This window comes from Gobio gobio, assembly GCF_949357685.1.
Source record: "Gobio gobio genome assembly, chromosome: 12".
NCBI classification, from domain to species: Eukaryota; Metazoa; Chordata; class Actinopteri; order Cypriniformes; family Gobionidae; genus Gobio; species Gobio gobio.
The window spans coordinates 39,301,638-39,322,952 of record NC_137105.1 but is presented as its reverse complement, the minus strand read 5'-3'; the positions used below and the strand labels follow the sequence as shown (position 1 = coordinate 39,322,952).

Genomic DNA, 21,315 nt, shown 5'->3' with positions numbered 1-21,315 from the left:
GTTCTACAGCATAATGAAAGTTTATTATCTGCATGCGTTTTAAAACCATATCAGTCTAAACTTCTGATATATGGTTTTCTGAGCACACACATCTGAAGCACGCACACAGAAAGCTGAATGTCAGAAGGCACATCCTGTGAGTATTAAAGGCCCACTGAAGTGCCTTGAAACGCAGCATTATTCAATGTGTTGACGTGATTTCCCCTGAAATGGCAGCCAATAGCGTTTCGTTAATACAACAGTTTGACTAGAGCCTTTCTGTTTCTGTCTGGTAAAGCCAGTTTCCTTCTAATCTCTAACCGTTTATCATCATAATCTCCTCCATATCGCTTTGAAATACAGCATTCCGTGCAGAATTTAAATGGGTCCGATATGTTTTGTTGTATGCACCGACTCGTGCATATGATCCGCTCGCTCTCGTCTCTAGTCAACGGCTCTGGGGCCTCATTTATAAAACTTTGCGTAGGATTTGCGTCAGAAGTGGCGTGCGGATGAAACATAGGACGTGCGTACGCACAGAAATATTCGGATTTATAAAACCGTGCGCACGCACATCCTTCGCAGTTTTCCCTTAATAAATCCCAATCAATTCTAAATGTAGCGCAGCTTTTGCGGCTTCATGTCACGCCCATATTTGCCCATAAATAGTCCGTGAAACGCCCACAAGTTAATATTCATCGATTGCGAAATCATGGCAAATACAGAGAGGAAATCAAAAAAACATAACTTCACTCAATGTGAAGTAAAAATTATCGTTGGCGAGGTGGAAAAGAGGAGAAAAATATTTTTTGGAGTGACACAGTGTGGGCATTACTAATGAGTACTACTTGAGTGGCAAAAGGTTGCAGACGCCGTAAATGCTGTAGCCTCACAACCTCGGACCATAGCCGAAATAAAAAAGAAATGGTCGAGAAAAAGAAAAGATCTATCTATCTATCTATCTATCTATCTATCTATCTATCTATCTATCTATCTATCTATCTATCTATCTATCTATCTATCTATCTATCTATCTATCTATCTATCTATCTATCTATCTATCTATCTATCTATCTATCTATCTATCTATCTATCTATCTATCTAATTGCATCTATATCTGCTCCGCCAGACGGACACATTGACGAGAATATCAGTTTTGTACATTATTTCGTTCTGTTTACCATATTATTTATGAGGATGAATTGTATAACATGCCAATATTATTGCAGAACATATTTCACTTTTTTTTTTTTTGCATTTCTGTTGTAATTTTCGTTTGATTTTGTTTGTTTTACACTGCAGATCGATCAAACGGGTGTTCGTGTAGGCTGTTAATTGTAATACTTGCTTTGTGAAGTCTTCATGTTATTTATGAGAGGCAGTATTGCCATTTCTTTTACACAATGGTCAACAGTTTCACACACTTTCACGTGTTTCTTCCATCTGCCGACGGTGTCGCCATTTCTCATTTCACCCGTTTTTGTGCGTACGCCTGGGTCAGAGCTTGCGTGAAGGACCGCACATTTTCCCGTCAAGTTTGCTTTTTATAAATACAAATTATTGCGTAGAGAGTGGCGTACACCTTCTTTTGTGCGTACGCAACGTTTATAAATGAGGCCCCTGGTCTAGACTGTGTGTGCGCTGCTGCAGTGCGCGTGAAACTAACGTGAAACCAGACTTCATTCGCCTCAACTGAAAGCATATTTACACTGTCTGAATCGTTTCCTATCGCATGTATAGTGCGCTATGTGCCTTTCACCATGTACAAATTAGTAAATGTGTGAACAACAGACCGATTTCAGACGCAGCTTCAGGGTCTATTTATAGTGTAGAGGACGGGACGCTTCATATTCTAGCGAGCATTTGATTGGACAGAAGATTTGATGAGAAGGTGAAGTCTGCGATGATGTCCTCATTCATTTTTACAGAAGTGAGAGACTGTAAGTTTTGAATATCTCCTAAATGCAAATTTTGTCATTGTTTTGGAGCACACCAGCATATTCCTAACCTTAAGGCTAACATAGTCATACTAAAAGCTAAAAAACTTCAATTTTGATTTCAGTGGGCCTTTAAACTAAGTTCTCTTTCACTTGTTATTGTGTGTCACACAATAACACGTGAATGTGATGTGATGTCACGCTGGTGTGCTTTTCTGAATGGCTCATTTTGAGACACTGTTTCAGATTTATGGGGAAAATAACAAACAGAGTGGATGGATTTTTGCTACAACAGGGTGGTTGTGTACACACTGTGGACACATAAATGTTCAAAAACAATATAAAAGTAAATTTTGCATAATAGGTCCCCTTTAAGTGTGTATACAATCACATTTTACATTAGGCATGTTAATGTCACATGGTCTGGCCATGACTTGTCACAAACATATGATAAGGATCGTTTCACTCTCAGGCTGGAACATTAGGTGAAGTTTAAACATTAGGTGATGAAATACTTGTGACCTTGACTCATGTATGCCACCAAGACCAGAGGACACTGAAAGAGGAACTGCCTGGATTCTGGAATGTGGAATTTTTATGCAGGATAAATAACCATATCTGGATTGATGTCTGATTTTAGATGATTTACATGTAGCATTTTATAAAAATTCTTTAAATGTGTTAGGGATCATTGCTGAGCCAGTTATAGCTATTTTAGCTATGTAAAAAAAAAAAAGTCTACTGAAATGTGAATAATCTGGCCCACAAAGTATGTGCAACACACGCTTGTTTTTCTGTCATGTTGGGGACTTTCCATTTATGAGGTTATGAGGTTTGTGCCAAAAAGGAGTTGACTGCTTTGTACTTGTAGCCTACTTATACATTTGTCCATGTCTACAGATAAATTGGTAGTAGGCCTATTTGTTGTTGTGTTCTTTCGTTTATGGAAGGATTTCTAGAAATTATGGCATTTAATTGCTTCATAAGTGCTATGGTCTCAGCGAAAGTTCGGTAAATGTATTGGTGACACTTTACAGTACGGGTGCACTAATATGCATTAATTCATGCTTAACTAATGCACAAATAATCATGAGTTAATGACTCATGACGAACTAAACCATTTATTAAATGATTACTGCATCAGCAACTAATGAACATTCTATTAATAGATTAAGTAATATATGAATTGCTATTAATTAAATATGACATGTATTAATTTCCTAAAAACATATTATATTAACCAATAATGTAAATGAATGTGTTAATTACCACAATGGGTCAAAGCCATGCATTTCAACTACCAGCTGTCTGCTTTAATTAATCAAATTAGCTAACGATTGCAAAGGTATCATGTTATGACTTTACTTGTTGAGGCACATGAATATTACCTAATTGTTAAGTAATATGTCATTGTGGTTATGGCTTTTGAATTAATTTTGAATTAGTTTATGTCATGTGCATAGTCATGTGCCTCAACAAGTAAAGTCATAACATACCTTTGCAAATCATAAGCTAATGATTAATTAAAGCAGACAAGTTGAAATGCATGGCTTTGACCCATTGTGGTAAACATGAATTTACATTATTAGTTAATATAATATGTTATTAGGGAATTAATACAATATGACACATTTAACTAATAAAAAATTAATGATTACTTAATCTATTAATCATATAGAATCTAAGTTGCTGATGCAGTAATCATTAATAAATGGTTTAGTTCTTCATAAGTCATACAACTCATGATTATATGTGCATTAATTAAGCATAAATGATATTAGTGCCGTATTGTAAAGTTTTACCAATGTATTTTACAGATATCCAGGTAAACAAATAGGACGTTTAGATTTTTTTTCAATAGCCTATTGATTTTTATCAACAATACGACAAAGCACGAAAATTAAAATATGAACTATTCATTAAAGCGTATAGGACAGAAATATTTGGTATATACAAGTTTACGAAAACTCGTTATTGTTCTGTTTAAGATCTGCAGAATGTGTTTCGGAATGTTTACATTTCTGGGGAACTTTGCTTCCCATAAGACAGGCCTATGCAAAACTTCAGTAAAAGTTTGACAGCCAGTTATATTTTTCCATTTTTTCACACCGGTCTCATTATAATTATTGAGTAGGCTATGCAACAAACAGGCAACACAACTGGAAGAAAAGAAAAAACCAGGCCTGGCTATTTTAGGATCAGCATGTCAGCGGTAGGCCTAGCCATTTTAGGTGCAACTGTTCCGTTTTCTCACAAACTGTTTTTTCCCTAAACTCAACAGAGGTCAACACTGCCAGAAAAAAGGCTGCTTTCACATTATGGATTGTATAGTGTTTTGCACGTTTCATTCGATTACGACTCTTTTATCTCTTCAACAATACCAGTATCTGGCCAACAGAGGACGACATGAATCTGTATTTGGTCAAAGTGCAGCATCCGACACGTGCAACTTTTTGACTCTCACGGACGCGCGCAGGTGACATGTGAGCTTATGTTCTTCTGTGTAAAAACAGTAAGACGTGCGTCTTCTTCTTGCCTAGTTAAAAAAAAACAAAATAAAAAAAAACATAAAATGTCACTAATTTGCTTAAGCCAGTTCGCTTTGTTAGGCAGTTTGTAGCCACCTCTAAATCATTCATTGACACTTTCATTTTTTTCACATTCACAAGTCTGTGAAGGAATAGTAATAGTAAGCATATAATATGTGTGTGGGTGGACTGTAATCTGACTCCTCTTCTGCTGTATTTATTACCGCACATCGTTCGATATAAGGACAGAGAAACGTCAGCAGCACGCCCCACCTCACTGCATTCAGTCCGTCAGAGAGATGTTAAATGACATGAGGATACACTGCAGCTCTAAATCTCTCTGCTTCACACGTCTGCCTTACCACATGACGAACAACAATCCAAAAAAGAGAATTTTGAGCAATATCACTTGAACTACTTGTTTTATATTCTTCACCTAAAAGCACAACAAGTGTCCACAGAATGAGAAGCCTCGTGACGGTGTGCTGCCTGAGTTTTCTGCTGGGTCTTGTGACTATAGTTGAGAGTGAAGACTACACTGAGGATGAAGAGATGATCCTGTCTCTTATTCTGCAGGATGACACCCAGCCTGAAGCAGAGAACAGGCCATCCGCCCAGTTTTACAGGTGCACTAAGGTAGGCCTACTACCTGCTAAATGATCTAACAAACTAATAACTGTATGGGCTTATTACCTGATATTCATTTTAAAAACAGTATTTTTCCTGAATTAACATTTATTTTTATTTGTATTAATGCTTAGGGGATAAGTGTTGCATATTAAATAGCAAAACTCAATAATTAAGTTGTGTCTTCTGTGTTCTAGGCTTTTAATCACATGAAATGGTTCTTTTTAAGAAAGTAAAGGAAATTATTATATGAAAAGTGTGTTTTCTTTTAAATCAAGCAAAGTGCTTTTACTATGTCTACAGGATGCAGATTTTATTTAATAGTTGTATCAAATGAAATAAGAAATAATGCAATATTTGAATAATGTAAAATTACAAATTTCCAAGGTAAAACAAATAGGGGTGTAACAATATATTGTCACAATATATCACAATACAAAAATGCAACAATATGTATTGTGTATAGTTCACCCAAAATGAAAATGTGTGAGAAAATAAATCACGTTTACAGAGTTTTAGTGCCAGTATTACATTAAACTACTATACAAAATGTTGAATATAATGTTTAATAATGCAATGGGGGATTATTTTTGAGTCCTGATAATGCCAAATGTCTGATGTTACCAGTAAAAAGTGGCCTAAATTATTTTAAATATATCTAGTCAGTGACAAAGTGCAAGTATATTTGTCTAAAATAATTCTGTATTTTCAGCTTCAGAATCATGAATAATTTTATTCTGGTTTCACCATTGTCCTGTGCATTGGGTTACCAGCACCGAGTCAGCCTATTAATTTCCACCCCCAATGTCATACCAAATGTAGCATTTTAATCAACAGTACATTTTTGCTAACCTTTTACCATATCTTTGAGTATCGCAATAATATCGTATCGTGAGTTTAGTATTGTGATATGTATCAAATCGTGACATGAGGGTATTGTTACACCCCTAATAAACACACGGTATTAGGTAAGTTACTCTAAAAAAGTAATTCATTACTAGCTACTAATTACATCTCCAACAGTGTACTAATTACTCTCTCTCTAAAAAAAGAATTGGATTACTTATTACTAATTACTTTCTAAAATCTCATATCAACCTTGACCAGTTGAATAATACAAAGATAGACATGAAACTAATAAACAATATATAATTGCATAAATTATTCCTGATCTTACCAAAGCATGTAAAGGGAGAAGGTTACATTAAAACATACATTTTAACATTACATTTTGATGTTAAATCCTGTTTTATACAGAATTGTTGTATAGTCTATACAGTATTCAATGCAATTACATCAGAAGTAACTAATTAAATTAAGAAAAATTTGGGGGCAATGGGGTGTTGGAGATTGTGCAGTGGTGGGGGCATATATGTCCCACCCGCAAATTACGGCAATGCTTCAGGTAAAATAATGGACGGACTAAATATTCAGGTCATTTCAATCTTATTTTCTTTGATCCTATTGAAAAAATAAATCGTAGAACACAAACCTAGGTGTCACAAACGTGCCCAGTCAGCGTCACTGTCAACATAGCCCAAAACTGCAGCTACAACCGGTCCACATACAATACATGAGCAACGGTTACAACGCACGTTAGACACTTTATTTCCACTTTTCGAATATTTTCTTCATTTTTATTGAAAATAAACACCTTTCCGATCTGATATGTGATAGGAAAAGGAAGTAGAGCGAGTGGGACAAAAGGCGGATTCGAACCTCAGGTCGAATTGCGTCAAAACTTAAAGGATTAGTTCACTTTAAATTGAAAATGTCCTGATAATTTACTCACCCCCATCTCATCCAAGATGTTCGTGTCTTTTTTTCTTCAGTCGAAAAGAAATAGTTTTTGAGGAAAACATTCCAGGATTTTTCTTCACATAATAGACAATGGCAACCAAAATGTTGAAGGTCCAAATCAATGCGGTTTCAAAGGGCTTCAGAGGCTCTGCACGATCCCAGCTGAGGAATAGGGTCTTATGTTTTATTAGTTGTGTACAAACACTCACAAGTTGTCCTGACAACAACATCACTGTTGCCATAAGCCAAGAATGTCTAAAATGAATGTTTTGTACGTGTGGAATGAGGAGGCTACAAAAGCACTGTGAATCACATACTCTGCATGTTTTACACACAGGACGCGTGGCGTATGCCGGGTCAGTATATAGTGGTGATGCGGAACGGAACGCACGTGAACCAGGTGGAGCGCACCGTGCGCCGACTCCGCGCAAAAGCCGCAAAACGCGGATACCTGATCGAAATACTGCAGACTTATTCTGGAGCCTTCCACGGGTTTCTGGTGAAAATGAGCAGCGATGTTCTTCACATGGTAATTTATAGACACTGTTACACAATAATGCTCTCAGTATAAGTATTTTATACCTAGGAATGTTTGAACAGTATTATGGACTGAAAAAAGAGAAAACTTGAAATGGAATTAAAATAATTCAGTCTTTTTCATTCCATCGCTTGTGTTTTTGGCAGGCAGTAAAGCTGCCCCATGTGGAATACATCGAAGAGGATTCCTCCATCTTTGCCCAGAGCATCCCATGGAATCTGCAGCGCATCCTTCAGAGCAAACATGAGCCTGGAAAATACTCACCACTCAGTGAGTTTAAGTCTCCTCTCTACACTTTCCCAAACTCTTTAATGTAACTTCTAAAATGATATTCTGATATCCTGAAGTGGCAGATTTGCCTTCTGCACTGCTTTTTATGGTAATAAAATGTTTAATCTTGAATCTTCAATCCTTGTTCAAGTATTTTGCCATTTATGGTTCTTTATCCGTTGAACCGCCATGCTTGTGTGTATGTAGATGACGGTGCAAAGGTGGGAGTGTATCTTTTAGACACAAGCGTTCAGGTGACTCATCGTGAGGTTGAGGACAGAGTGATGGTGACGGACTTCAATAGTGTGCCAGAGGAGGACGGGGTCAGAGTTCACAGACAGGTTGGTAAATGTTATTAAATGTTTTATAACAACTGAACAGTTTTTAGTGTAAGTGCTAATGAGAAGCATATGTCCATCCCTTTCTACGGTCTTATGCCCACAGGCTAGTCAGTGTGACAGTCATGGCACGCACATAGCAGGAGTGGTCAGTGGACGGGACTCGGGTGTAGCTCGAGGTGCCAGTGTAAACAGTGTCCGAGTATTGAACTGCCAAGGCAAGGGTACCGTGTCAGGAGCTTTGTCAGGTAAACCAAAGCATAAAATAAAATAAATTGATTCATGGTATATAACATAAGTTTCTTTTATATAATATGTGTATATATATATATACACCGATCAGGCATAACATGAATTATCTGATCATACCTAATATTGTGTGGTTCCACTTTTGCTGCCAAAACAGCCCTGACCCGTCGTGGCATTGACTCCACCAGACCCCTGAAGGTGTACTGTGGTATCTGGCTCCAAGATGTTAGCAGCAGATCCTTTAAGCCCTGTAAGTTGCGTGGTGGGGCCTCCATGGATCGGACTTGTTTGTTCAGCACATCCCACAGATGGTCGATTGGATTGAGATCTGGGGAATTTGGAGGCCAAGTCAACTCCTCAAAATCGTTGTTTTCCTTAAACCATTCCTGAACCATTTTTGCTTTGTGGCAGGGTGCATTATCCTGCTGAAAGAGGCCATAGCCACCAGGGAATACCGTTTACATGAAAGGGTGTACATGGTCTGCAACAATGCTTAGGTAGGTTGTACGTGTCAAAGTAACATCCAAATGGATGGCAGGACCCAAGGTTTCCCAGCAGAACATTGCCCAAAGCATCACATGGCCTCCGCCGGCTTGCCTTCTTCCCATAGTGCATCCTGGTGCCATGTGTTCCCCAGGTAAGCGACGCACACGCACCCGGCCATCCACGTGATGTAAAAGAAAACATGATTCATCAGACCAGGCCACCTTCTTCCATTGCTCCGTGGTCCAGTTCTGATGCTCACAAGCCCACTGTTGGTGCTTTTGGCGGAGGACAGGGGTCAGCATGGGCACCCTGACTGGTCTGCGGCTATGCAGCCCCATACACAACAAACTGCGATGTACTGTGTATTCAGACACCTTTCTATCAGAACCAGCGTTAACTTCTTGAGCAATTTGAGCTACAGTAGCTCGTCTGTTTGATCAGACCACACTGGCCAGCCTTTGCTCTACACGTGCATCAATGAGTCTTGGCCGGCCATGACCCTGTCGCTGGTTCACCACTGTTCCTTCCTTGGACCACTTTTGATAGATACTGACCACTGCAGACCGGGAACACCCCACAAGAGCTGCAGTTTTGGAGATGCTCTGACCCAGTTGTCTAGCAATCACAATTTGGCCCTTGTCAAACTTGCTCAAATCCTTACACTTGCCCATTTTTCCTGCTTCTATCACATCAACTTTGAGGACAAAATGTTCACTTGCTGCCTAATATATCCCACCCACTAACAGGTGCCGTGATGAAGAGATAATCAGTGTTATTCACTTCACGCCATAATGTTATGCCTGATCTGTGTAAATATATAAAAAATATATACTTTATGTTAGATGTGATTAATCGATTAAATAAAAATAAATAATACTATTAATATTATATATATATATATATAATATGTATGTGTGTGTGTCAGGTGCTTTGGCAGGTAAACATAAGGCATAAATAAAAATAAATAAATACAAATTATATATTAGTAAATAAAAGGAAAAATAATAATGAAAAAAATATTTATTTTTAAATAATAAACACTTTTAGGAGCTTTGGCAGGAAAACAAAAAAAATCATAAATATTATATGAGATGAAATTATATTTGAACTCTGTTGCAGGTCTGGAGTACATCCAGTCATCTCTGATGTCTCAGCCTATCAGACCTGTGATCCTACTGCTGCCATTTGTAGGGGGATTCAGTCGCACCCTCAACGCTGCCTGCAGGAAAATGGTTGAATCTGGCGCAGTGCTTATTGCTGCAGCTGGTAACTACAACGATGATGCTTGTCTGTACTCACCAGCTTCAGAGCCTGAGGTACCACTTGAGATTACAATGGGTTGAATCCTTCAGAAATGCATTTGCTTGTCAACATAATCGGTTTGACATCATTTGTTCCCCTGCTGCAGGTGATAACAGTAGGGGCTGTTAATTTCGCTGACCAGCCGTTGAGCACTGGGAAGACAGGCACCAATGTGGGCCGCTGCGTGGATGTGTTCGCACCCGGCGATGACATCATCAGCGCATCCAGTGATTGCTCTACCTGCTTCACTACCAAGAGCGGAACGTCACAGGCAGCGGCACATGTCGCTGGTTAGCGCACACACACATACAAGCTAATGCAGTCGGCACCAATAGCCTCGTGGGCAGTGCGCTGACATATAGCGCTGTTGCGCCTCGGGCGACCCGAGTTCGAGTCCCGGCTCGTGGACCTTTCCCGATCCCGTCCCCCTCTCTCTCTCTCCCACTTCGTTTCCTGTCTACCTACTGTCCTATCATAATAAAAAAAAAACTTAAAAAAAAAAAAAAAAAAACATGCTAATGCATACAATTTATTAGTGCATGTTTTATCAGTCTGTCCATATAACCAGCTGTGGTCCGTGTGTGTTTTCAGGTGTAGCGGCGGTGCTCCTGAATCTGAGTCCAAACTCCAGCTCTGCTGAGCTTCTGCAACAGCTCCTCTATCATTCAGTCAAACAGGTCATTAACCCAGACTCTCTGCCACAGGACAGCCGCCTCACTACACCCAACATGGTGGTCGCCCTGCCCGACCCTGCCTCCACACTCACAGGTCAGAGTTCACGAGAAAAGCTTCAACACAACAGTAATAATATGGACTGATATTAGTCTAACGTATGATGATTATTTTAATACTATAATTAACAGATTGCAATACATTTTTTATATGAACCTTTAATAATTTAATTCTATAATTAGCATACTGCAATGAAATTATTTAATAAAATATAAAATATAAAATATAAAATTAATATAATATATTAATAATACTAACCTTATTTATTGTTTTGCTTTACTGGTTTATTAACATATTATTTGTGTGTTTATTAGTGAAATTCATCATGTAATGTTTTATGTAATATTATATTTATTTTAATGCACTGAATAATATAATAATTATAATATAATATAATATTAATAATACTAACCTTATTTATTGTTTTGTTTTACTGGTTTATTAACATATTGTGTGTTTTATTAGTTATATTCATTTTGTAACGTTTTTTTAATATTATATTTATTATACTGCACTGAATAATATAATAATTATAATATAATATAATATTAATAATACTAACCTTATTTATTGTTTTGTTTTACTGATTTATTAACATATTGTGTGTTTTATTAGTGATGATATTCATCATGTAACGTTTTTTTAATATTATATTTATTATACTGCACTGAATAATATAATAAATATCATTAATATAATATAATATTAATAATACTAACCTTATTTATTGTTTTGTTTTACTGATTTATTAACATAATAATTGTGTGTTTATTAGTGACATTCATCATGTAACGTTTTTTATATATTATTTGTATTATACTGCACGGAATAATAAAATACATATAATAATATAATATAATATTAATAATACTAACCTTATTTATTGTTTTGTTTTACTGGTTTATTAACATATTAATTGTGTGTTTATTAGTGACATTCATCATGTAATGTTTTTTTAATATTATATTTATTATACTGCACGGAATAATATAATACATATAATATAATATAATATAATATAATATAATATAATATAATATAATATAATATAATTAATATAATATAATATAATATAATATAATATAATATAATATAATATAATATAATATAATATAATATAATATAATATAATATTAATAATACTAACCTTATTTATCGTTTTGTTTTACTGGTTTATTAAAATATTAATTGTGTGTTTATTAGTGACATTCATCATGTAAAGTTTTATGTAATATTATATTTATTAAACTGCACTGAATAATATAATAATTATAATATAATATAATATGAATAATACTAACCTTATTTATTGTTTTGTTTTACTGGTTTATTGACATATTAATTGTGTGTTTATTGTGACATTCATCATGTAATGTTTTTTTAATATTATATTTATTATACTGCACGGAATAATATAATAAATATAATATAATACATACATTAATATAATAATATAATATAATATAATATAATATAATATAATATAATATAATATAATATAATATAATATAATATAATATAATATAATATAATATAATATAATATAATAAATATAATATAATATAATATAATATTAATAATACTAACCATATTTATTGTTTTGTTTTACTGGTTTATTAACATATGAATTGTGTGTTTATTAGTGACATTCCTCATGTAACATACTGTACATAAAATTGGTTAATTTATTCCATTTTATTCTTCCCTGGAACAATTTGGAGCAGTTTAACTTCCAAAATGGTATTAAACCATTTTTGGTAGTCTGTTACTGGCTGGTTTAGGCTGGTTTAGGTAGATGCTTTTGCAGGTAGACCAGTTTAAGACTATAGACTAGCTCCATTTCCAACAGTTAAATGACAAATAAATGCATACTCTGTGAGTCCTCCACTAGATATGTTTGATTACACCATCTGGATGCTCAGAATTGATCGGCTGAATGCACATTTTAAACAGCTTATTGTACATGCAAGTTAATCGCCGCATTGCAACGTACACACTTACAGACAGTAGCTCACACATCACATGCAGATCGCGTGCACAGAATCATTCAGTAGCGCAGAAATGTATTGTCAACACTGTCCTGTGATTTATCTATAAAATAGCTTAGAAACTGAAAAGTTCTAACATATATTTCTTAGTAACTAAAACCCACAGCTTCACTATCGCTGCCAGGTAGATTTAATCCACACGCAATCATGCTCTCACTAATGCATTCATATAAACGTAATCTTTACAGGAACTTTATCTGAATCTGATTTAGAACGAGCAGAAATCTGAGAAATATAACGACAACTGATAAAAATAAGCTATTATGTAGGAGCAATAGCCTCATGGCAGCGCTGTGTCATATGCGGTACACAAGGCGACCCGTGTTCAAGTCTCAGCTCAAGTTTCAGGCTTATTTGTTCATTAATGATGTCATCAACGACTAGTCGACATCGACTTTCGATCACATACATGTCGACTTAAAAAAAAAACTGCAGTCGTTGGTGGCTTTAAATGCTGTTTGTTGTGTATTTTTGACGTAGTTGCCACTACATGTGTGTTTTCTCACAGGAGAGGATCTGCTCTGTAGAACGGTTTGGTCTGAGAGGTCAGGCGCTTCAGGTTTCGCCACAGTTTTGGCCCGCTGTCGCAACGGTGAAGAGATGCTGAGCTGCTCCAGTTTCTCACATAACGGCGCGGGAGCTGGAGAAAGACTGGAGGTCATTATCAGAGAAAGTTTGTTCAGTGTCCTCAAAAAATAGTTTAAACCGTCAACCTGATGCAAGTCACTGCTCTACACAAGAGAGTGAGTAAAGTAATGTTTAGTAATTTACTTTCTGACAGGTGAGAGATGGGCAGAAAGAGTGTGTTGCTGTCAATGGGAACGGGGGGCAAGGTGTGTACGCCGTAGCGCGCTGTTGTACAGGCCATAAAGCTCAGTGCCAGATGATAGAGAGTCCCGAGAGAGGTGCGGATGCAGAATGTCCCCCAGACCACCAGCTGACAGGTGACAGATGGTTTTTGCACTGCAGCGTTTTTCATAAATTCAAGAAATTATGATTCATTAATGGAATGTTCTGGGTCAGTGGAAGTTAAAGTGTAAAAATACGGTTAATAATATGAATAAAATGATCTTACATATGGACATTTCAAGACCTTTTTTATTCATGTGAATTTTTTATTGGGCTTTTTTTGAGAGATCTAATCTCTAATCTCATGCATTTGTTTTGAAATTATGAGTAAAGTTTCTGCTGTCAGAATAGAGTTCTTATCCTAATGACAACACGTTTCTATTCAGGCTGCAGTTCTTCCTCTTCATCTGGAGACGTATCAGACTCCGATCGACCTCTACATGGCAGCCGCAGGGCATGTCCTGCTAAAAGGGGTGTAACGTCATATGCCTCCTGCTGCCACACGTCCTCTCTGGAGTGTCAGCTGAAGGAACACGACCCCACAGGTCACAGCGAGCAGGTGACTTACTCTCACAAAACAAATGCACGGCTTCTAACATTCATACAAGTGGCAGTTTAACTCCTGAATCTGTTGTACAACTGTGGATTCATTGACTTAAAGGGTTAAGGCCTGTACACACCGGGATGAATATCGCGCGCGCTTATCGCCAGCGTTTTTCGTGCCGTTTTTCGGCGCGTCTTGAGTGTTCACACCCAAGCGATTTTCACTGGCGCTGCGCCGAGTGAACGTGCACATTCAGTCGATGCGCTCCCGGTACACAAGATGGTGCTGCGGCACTTTAAGCCTCTGACACTCGCTTGTCACACAGAAGGAGAAGAGAGACAGTATTTACGTGCTTGCCAAAACCATAGACATATTATTTATATGGACAAAACCATTCACACACTTTTTGCTAACTGGCAAGCAGTATTAGCAGTTCATCTTCTTCTTTGTCTACTTACTACTTCTTCGTCGTATCAATGTGTGCTCGGCAAGACCGTTTTGTGCTCGAGCGCCACCAAGTCGTGTTTTACTGTTACTTCAGCAGCTCCAGGCACGTGAACAAAAGCGCCGATCTCATTGGTCGGACAGTTTTTTACGCGCCGCGTCAAAATAAAAAAACGAACCCGAGGCGTTTTTTTTAAAATGACGCTTTTACGCCTGGCGTTTTGCGCGTCGTTGTGAACACTCACATTGGCGCCCATTGTTTAGTCCCGAGGCGTTAAACGTCGGCGATAAACGCGTGCGAAAATCGTCCCGTGTGAACAGGCCTTAAGTTCACCCAAAAAGGAAAATTATTCACCCTCATGTCGTTTCAAACCCATAAGACTTTCATTCATGTTCCGGAACACAAATGAAGATATTTTTTTTCATAAATGCTTGAGCTTCGGTTTACCATAGTTAAGTGCTCTAATGCACGTTCTCCGATCAGTGTTTGTCTAACTAAAAGCCAACATTAAATCAGTTCATCTTATAAAGCGATCATGTCTCTTTAGAGGACTTGGCTCAAACCACTCGATTCATTTGGATTTCTTTTGAAAGTGACTTCTATGAGAGCGTGGCTTCATACTTTGCTACACTATTGATATTTTGCAGAAAATTCCCTAATATTACGGAACCTGTACCTAAACAGAACTAACCTGCATTATTTCTTTTAGGTGGAAGTTTCATGTGAGGACTCCTGGACACTGACAGGCTGTCAGGCTCTTTCACGTGGTTCTCCGTCTCGAGGGGCATTTGCTTTGGGAAACACCTGCGTAGTTCGTACATCTGGAGGAGATAAAGGAGCTGCCGCCATCGCCACCTGCTGCAGGCACCGCCCGTCCCACCAGCCACAGGACCACTGAAGACTGCGTGTTCCTCTTTCCTCCCTTATCTAAACACGTAACCAAGGACATAACTGCAATAACACATAGAATAGTTGGAGGCGTGACACAAGCGAGTTAAATTCCGCCACTACGGAATATTACACGATGGAGAAGAGCATTGTAACTGGATATAACCATAACCAATCTACACGCTAAAACATTTTAAAATAGCCCTTTAAACTGCAAAACACATTTATGCATCTTAAATAAGGAACACATTCGGAACAGGGAGCCTTAGATGATGGGAAATCTAAATGTAAAAATGAAGAACGCAATGATATTGGCCGATATATTTACAATATGGACCAATACTGATAAATTGACAAACCTCCTCCAATATTGCTAACCGATAATAATAATCGATAACACAGTGTAGTAAAGGTGCAATAGGTGATCTGGGAGATGCCAACATGAGCCTTCTAGCATTGAAAGCATATGATCCCACCATCCCTGCAAATTGCTGTCCAAAGCCACTCCTCCTCCGAAAACACATGAACATGCACAGATCAGTAGCGAGACGACCAGAGTCATTCACCAGTGAGAAAACTTTACAGTGAGGGGAGAATCAAGTGTTTGCTTGCATGCATAAGTATGTGATCGTGAAATGACTTCAGTTCAGAAGTTGACTTGTTGACAAATTAAAGAATGCACTGGATTTCAGCTTTATTCATATGCAATTTCCGGATATCCTCCTGGGACCCACAAATAGACTTTTGTCCACTGTAGTGGACATTAAATTTTAGTGAATTTCTCTGACATCATACATGTCACAGTCTGGATGTCCTGTAAAGAGCACATTCGGGGCTTTGCAGAGATACCAAATGTTTGGAGGTTTCACCAGAACAACAACTTATTGGTCTTTAAAAACGGCTGACATTAATGTTTAGCACTCTTATGGAAATAGGATAATATTTTTTTATTATAATTTAAATCATATTAATTTTCAAATTGTTTAGTTTTAAATCAACATCTCAGGAAAATGTTATGGGGTTTCTAATCAAAATATGACTTTCTGTTACAAAACGGCATTGATTTCATAAATGTCCACTGTAGTGGACGCCAGGATTTAAATCATGTTTATCAGGCATTTTGGACACATAAGTTAATAGGGAATTAAATTACATATCAATATTCCTATGAAATATTAGATATTATTATGAAAATGTTGCTAATTATTACTCCCATTATTAAAATTATTTTTCATTACATGTTGCACCAAGAACACATTAATATGCAAATTAGATGCAGTGTATAGATACATTGTATTGAATGGGAAAATCCAAGTATGGCCATTTTACCCACATATTTCATAAAGTAAAATGGTATCTCAATGCATTTCATTATATCTTTCATAACATAGTTCAGAATCATCTTTAAACAAAGCTTGTTTAAAAAAAAACCTGAAACCTTAAAATTGATTGGTGAATTAAAAATAAACCCATTGTTTTTGCCTATACATGCAATTTCATGTCATTTTATTTTTTAAACAACTGAGTCCTGGTGTCAACTACAGAGGACATATCATAACATATGGAATAAAATATAATATTTCAAAAAGGTTTTTTTTCCCCATTTGTTTCTTATGCTCTAAACAATGTAATGACATGAAAAAATACTAAATTCAAGACACTTTTTTTTTCTGGGTCCCAGGAGGATATAGCGGCAACAGTTGGATCTCACTGAATTATCTGCAAAGTCAGCAGTACATAGAACTGTACTGTCATACCTGAAATGTAGACACTTGCCACTTGTGGTCGGTTTAGAAGGAAAGCCATTCTCGCACTGTCTGCACAGCGTACATGAACGCGTTGATGATGTATGATGTCTTTGTGAACAGGCTGCACAGTGGTATGCAAACACGTTGACTGACAGGAAACACATTCTATAATTTCATTCGGACCGAATGCAATGATTGAACAACCATTTTATAGAGACGCAGCGCATTTAGGCCACGCCCACGCTGGGGGTGGGTGTGAGGGTGGGAACAATTCAATGCCTCCTTGTCATTTCTGACTTATAACAAAAAACAGAACAATGTCTAAAAGCTGCTATGTGGGTGTAGTTTTCAGATTATGACACGTGGCGCTCTGTCTCTATGGTCCTACGCCTTCCACAGAGGATATATATTTATAAAAAATGCATCTAGACCACCTAAAAGTGATTGCCATTAGGGGACTTTCAACCAGCATAACAAAAAAAAAATATATATAGAGAGAGAATCACCTATTGCACCTTTAATATTTACATTCTGAATTAAACAAGATCAATTTTTACTATTTTGGAAAGAGCATTATCTATTATTATGCATGTGCCCTGTTTATAAGAGTATAATTCTTTTTTATAAATGTATATTTTTACATAACTTTTATACAAACTTTATGAGTAATGGTCTAAAATCAACTGCAGACTCGACACGTACAAATGTCACACAATCTGTGAAAAGTTGTGCATTCCAGTTTTTCCTTTTTTATATCAAATGATTTCATTGTCAAACTCTGATGTACAAATTAAAATGTGGTTTTAACATGCATTAACAGATTCCTTTACACATCTTTACACACTCGCAGCAGAAATGAATCAAAGAATCCCCAGTTATTAAAAACTCAAGCATCTTCAACCCCGTCCTGACACCCAGCTTAAAAATGCAAGCCTCGTCACAGATCTGCCGAGTGGTTGGTACAGCATCTACAGGTGTAGGAAAGGTTAAAAAAAGGTTGATCGGAGGGAGGAGGATCAGATTTGATGATGGTTTTATCACACCCTGTTCACTCAAGTACACAGAATATAAACAAACTCCGTTTTTATGGGCTCCTTTAGTGAAAACCATTTTAGGCAGCTGAGCTGAAATTAGTGTGATATCTTTGCGAATGTGCGTATTCATGCGAAATAAGAAAGATGCCTTATGTTCAGGCACTGATCTGATGAATTGTCCCCTCAATCGTCACTGAACCCTGTGCCTTCAGCCCGATACATTTCGAAAAAAGTCCTAAAACCTGTTTAACCCAAACACTAATCACTTCTACGGCGATGAATGAGCAATGAATCATTTACGCCAAAGTATAAAGGCAGTTGTGTTGTGAGTGCTGCAGTGTTTCGCTGTCTATTAGAGGATAACACCAAGAGAAAGAGTCAAAAAAGTCCAATACCCCTCTGAAAAAAACTGTTTAAACCAGCCTCAACAGGTTTGCTGGGTTTACCTGGTCACCCAGCCTAAACAATCTTGAGTTAACGTGCCCAAAATCACTCTAAAACCAGCAAACCAGGCTGACCCTGTTGAAAAAAAAACATGTTAAACCAGTTCAAGATGGTGTGCTGGTTTTATCTGATCACCCAGTGCTCGAAAAAAACCCAAAACCAGCTAATCAGGCTTTCCCGCTGAGAAAAAAAATCTTAAACCAGCCTTAAGTTGTTTGCTGGTTTTACCTGGTCTCCCACACTGATAATTCTCGAGTCAAAGTTCCCAAAATCACTCTAAAACCAGCAAACCAGGCTGGCCGTGTTACCCCCCCCCCCCAAACCAGTTTAAGATGGTATGCCGGTTTTACCAGACCAATCAAGAGTTTAAGTGCCCAAAACCAGCTAAGCAGGCTTGCCTGTCTAAAAAAAAGTCTAAGCTGTTGGTCTCCCAGTCTGACCAAGCTGGTCTGTTTGCTGGTATTAAATGGCTTTTGGCCACTAAACCACCTGAACACGGCTAAGCCAGACTGGGAGACCAGCATAAACCAACTGAGACCAGCATACCCGCTTAGGCTGGTTTAAGATGTTGTTTTTTTTTCTCAACAGGTGGACCAGCACGTTTCAGCTTCGGCCAGTTTACTCAGTTCTTTTCCTTCAAGAGAGTCTCTCAAACGTACAAACACGCGAAGAAGCACGTCAAAAAAAAGCATCAATGTGAAAGCTTCTGAAAAACCAAGCAAAGGGCAGGTGACTGTGAGGTAAAAAGCAGCACTACGGTTCACTCTTTCAGCAAACATTTGTGTGAGGTGGTGTCGAGGTCTTTCCTCTGTAAACATTGAAGCGACGTCGCTAAGTGTTTAAGTCTAAAAACAAAATGAGCAGCAAACGGCAGATGAATCACCCTGCGGACTCCCTGAAAGAGAGACATCACAGGCCCGGCTCAAACAAGCGGCTATGACGCACGGGACACCAACAGTGTCCTCATATGGCGCTCCGAGATGAGCGCGGCCTAGCGGATGTGTGTGCGTTGTTAACGTAATGTCGAGCGAGTTCAGGCATTTGTGTAGCATGACGTGTCCACTGGTTAGTCTCAAGACGAGGACGCGAGCAGTGTAGGAGACGAGACGAGTAAAGGCACTTTACTGCTCTGTGACAACTTCCCATCCCTTTAACCACCTCTTACTCTTTCCCCTCCCCCTTCATCCCCTTTCTGCCCGATCCTCGCCCCGTCATTCTATCGCATAAGGCAGACTGAATGGAAAAAATGCAGGCAAACGAACAACAACAAAAGAAAAAGGGACAAATTTGGCAAAATTAACCCTGAAAAGTGTCTTCACGTCCTAGACCTTCATACCAGAGCGGCACAAGACAACATCAAAACAGATGAACAGAAAGAGTGAGATGACCCACTGCTGATTGTAGCACTCATTGTCTTTCAGGAGGAAAAATCGTTCATTGGACAGTAGCGTCTCCGTTTGTTGCATATGTGTCTTAGGACGCATCTGCTGATGCGATGTGTCTTCCGCTGTGAGGTCTGTCCCCCATGTCCACCGTCATATTTCTCTGTCTAGCTCTTGCGTAAACAGCTCGTGTCTTCTGCTGCACGCTGTTCCTATCCAGAAAGTCAAGGACGGACAGAGAGCAGCGAGGGACATGTCTGTCCAATTGTCTCCACGTGATGAATCTGTCACAAACTGAATTCAAATATAAAGTGCATTTTAAAAATACCAGCAAAAATGAGAAGGGGGGGAAAAAACGGTGTGATTATTTGACTCTCAGAGACTTGGCAAGTTCCTCTTTTTTTCTCTCGAATAGATTTGAGGCACCTCTCAAACAGATCCAGAAAAAAAAATAAAGAAAATCAGTAAAGGATTCTTAAAAATATTATTTTACATTTGAAATTACACTTATGGAACACATCTTTACATTTCTCATGAATAGTATCTACTTAATTACATTGGCAAATATACGCTGACTGATTTCTTTTAAAACACCCCGTCTGGCACCATAGTAGTAGTAGTTCTGCGTAAAAACGTCAAGGAAATGAAAGCCTCCGTTTTTAAAGTCCCATTCGTCTGACAGAACTCATCGAGGCAGACGAAACATCTAAATTACTTGCAAGACATGAACTCTAATTTCTTCCAGCCAGGCTTTGACCACCAAAAGAAGAAGAAAAAAAAAAACCCTAGATATTCGCGTCTGTCCACGTCTCCGACGAGGCGGCTTGAAGAGCGAGCGCTCCGACGGGCCCTTTGGCTGCTTTCTGTCGCTTTATTTCCAGTCCCTAGAAGATCAAATGCAGTTTTCTGATTGTGTGTTTAGAGCCACAGCATCTTTCCGTCGGAGGGACATTTTTTTGTGTTGTTTTCTTGCGCACAAACAATGAGAAACGTTAGGGGTCCACGTCTTCTAGATCACTTCGAGAATCACCCAACATCATTGGGGATTCGGATCCCTGAGAGAAAGAGAGGGAGAAATGATAAAACGGTAAATATAATTGTTCATTAAACACAAGAATGTTTTATTATAATGCTGCCGACTGTTTT

The 21,315-nt window shown here is 37.9% G+C and overlaps 2 protein-coding genes across 5 annotated transcripts in view; one reads left to right on the top strand and one right to left on the bottom strand.

Annotated features, from left to right (window-relative positions):
- Positions 1–4,907: 4,907 nt before the first annotated feature.
- Positions 4,908–18,121, top strand: pcsk9 (proprotein convertase subtilisin/kexin type 9; the record flags this gene model as incomplete). The annotated part of the gene is made up of 12 exons (XM_079830913.1): positions 4,908–5,081; positions 7,210–7,401; positions 7,557–7,680; positions 7,888–8,021; positions 8,125–8,266; positions 9,873–10,069; positions 10,162–10,345; positions 10,647–10,823; positions 13,344–13,492; positions 13,617–13,779; positions 14,071–14,243; positions 15,383–18,121. The coding sequence occupies 12 exons, from the start codon at positions 4,908–4,910 to the stop codon at positions 15,569–15,571; spliced, it is 1,998 nt and encodes a 665-aa protein (XP_079687039.1). The 3' UTR covers positions 15,572–18,121.
- The window catches only part of usp24 (ubiquitin specific peptidase 24), an 80,128-nt gene continuing 76,823 nt past the window's right edge, over positions 18,011–21,315 (bottom strand). For all 4 annotated transcript variants that reach the window (XM_079830909.1, XM_079830910.1, XM_079830911.1 and 1 more), the window contains one exon: positions 18,011–21,224. In XM_079830909.1, the coding sequence (XP_079687035.1) occupies positions 21,162–21,224 (63 nt within the window). In that variant the 3' untranslated portion in view covers positions 18,011–21,161. The remainder of the gene's footprint in view (positions 21,225–21,315) is intronic.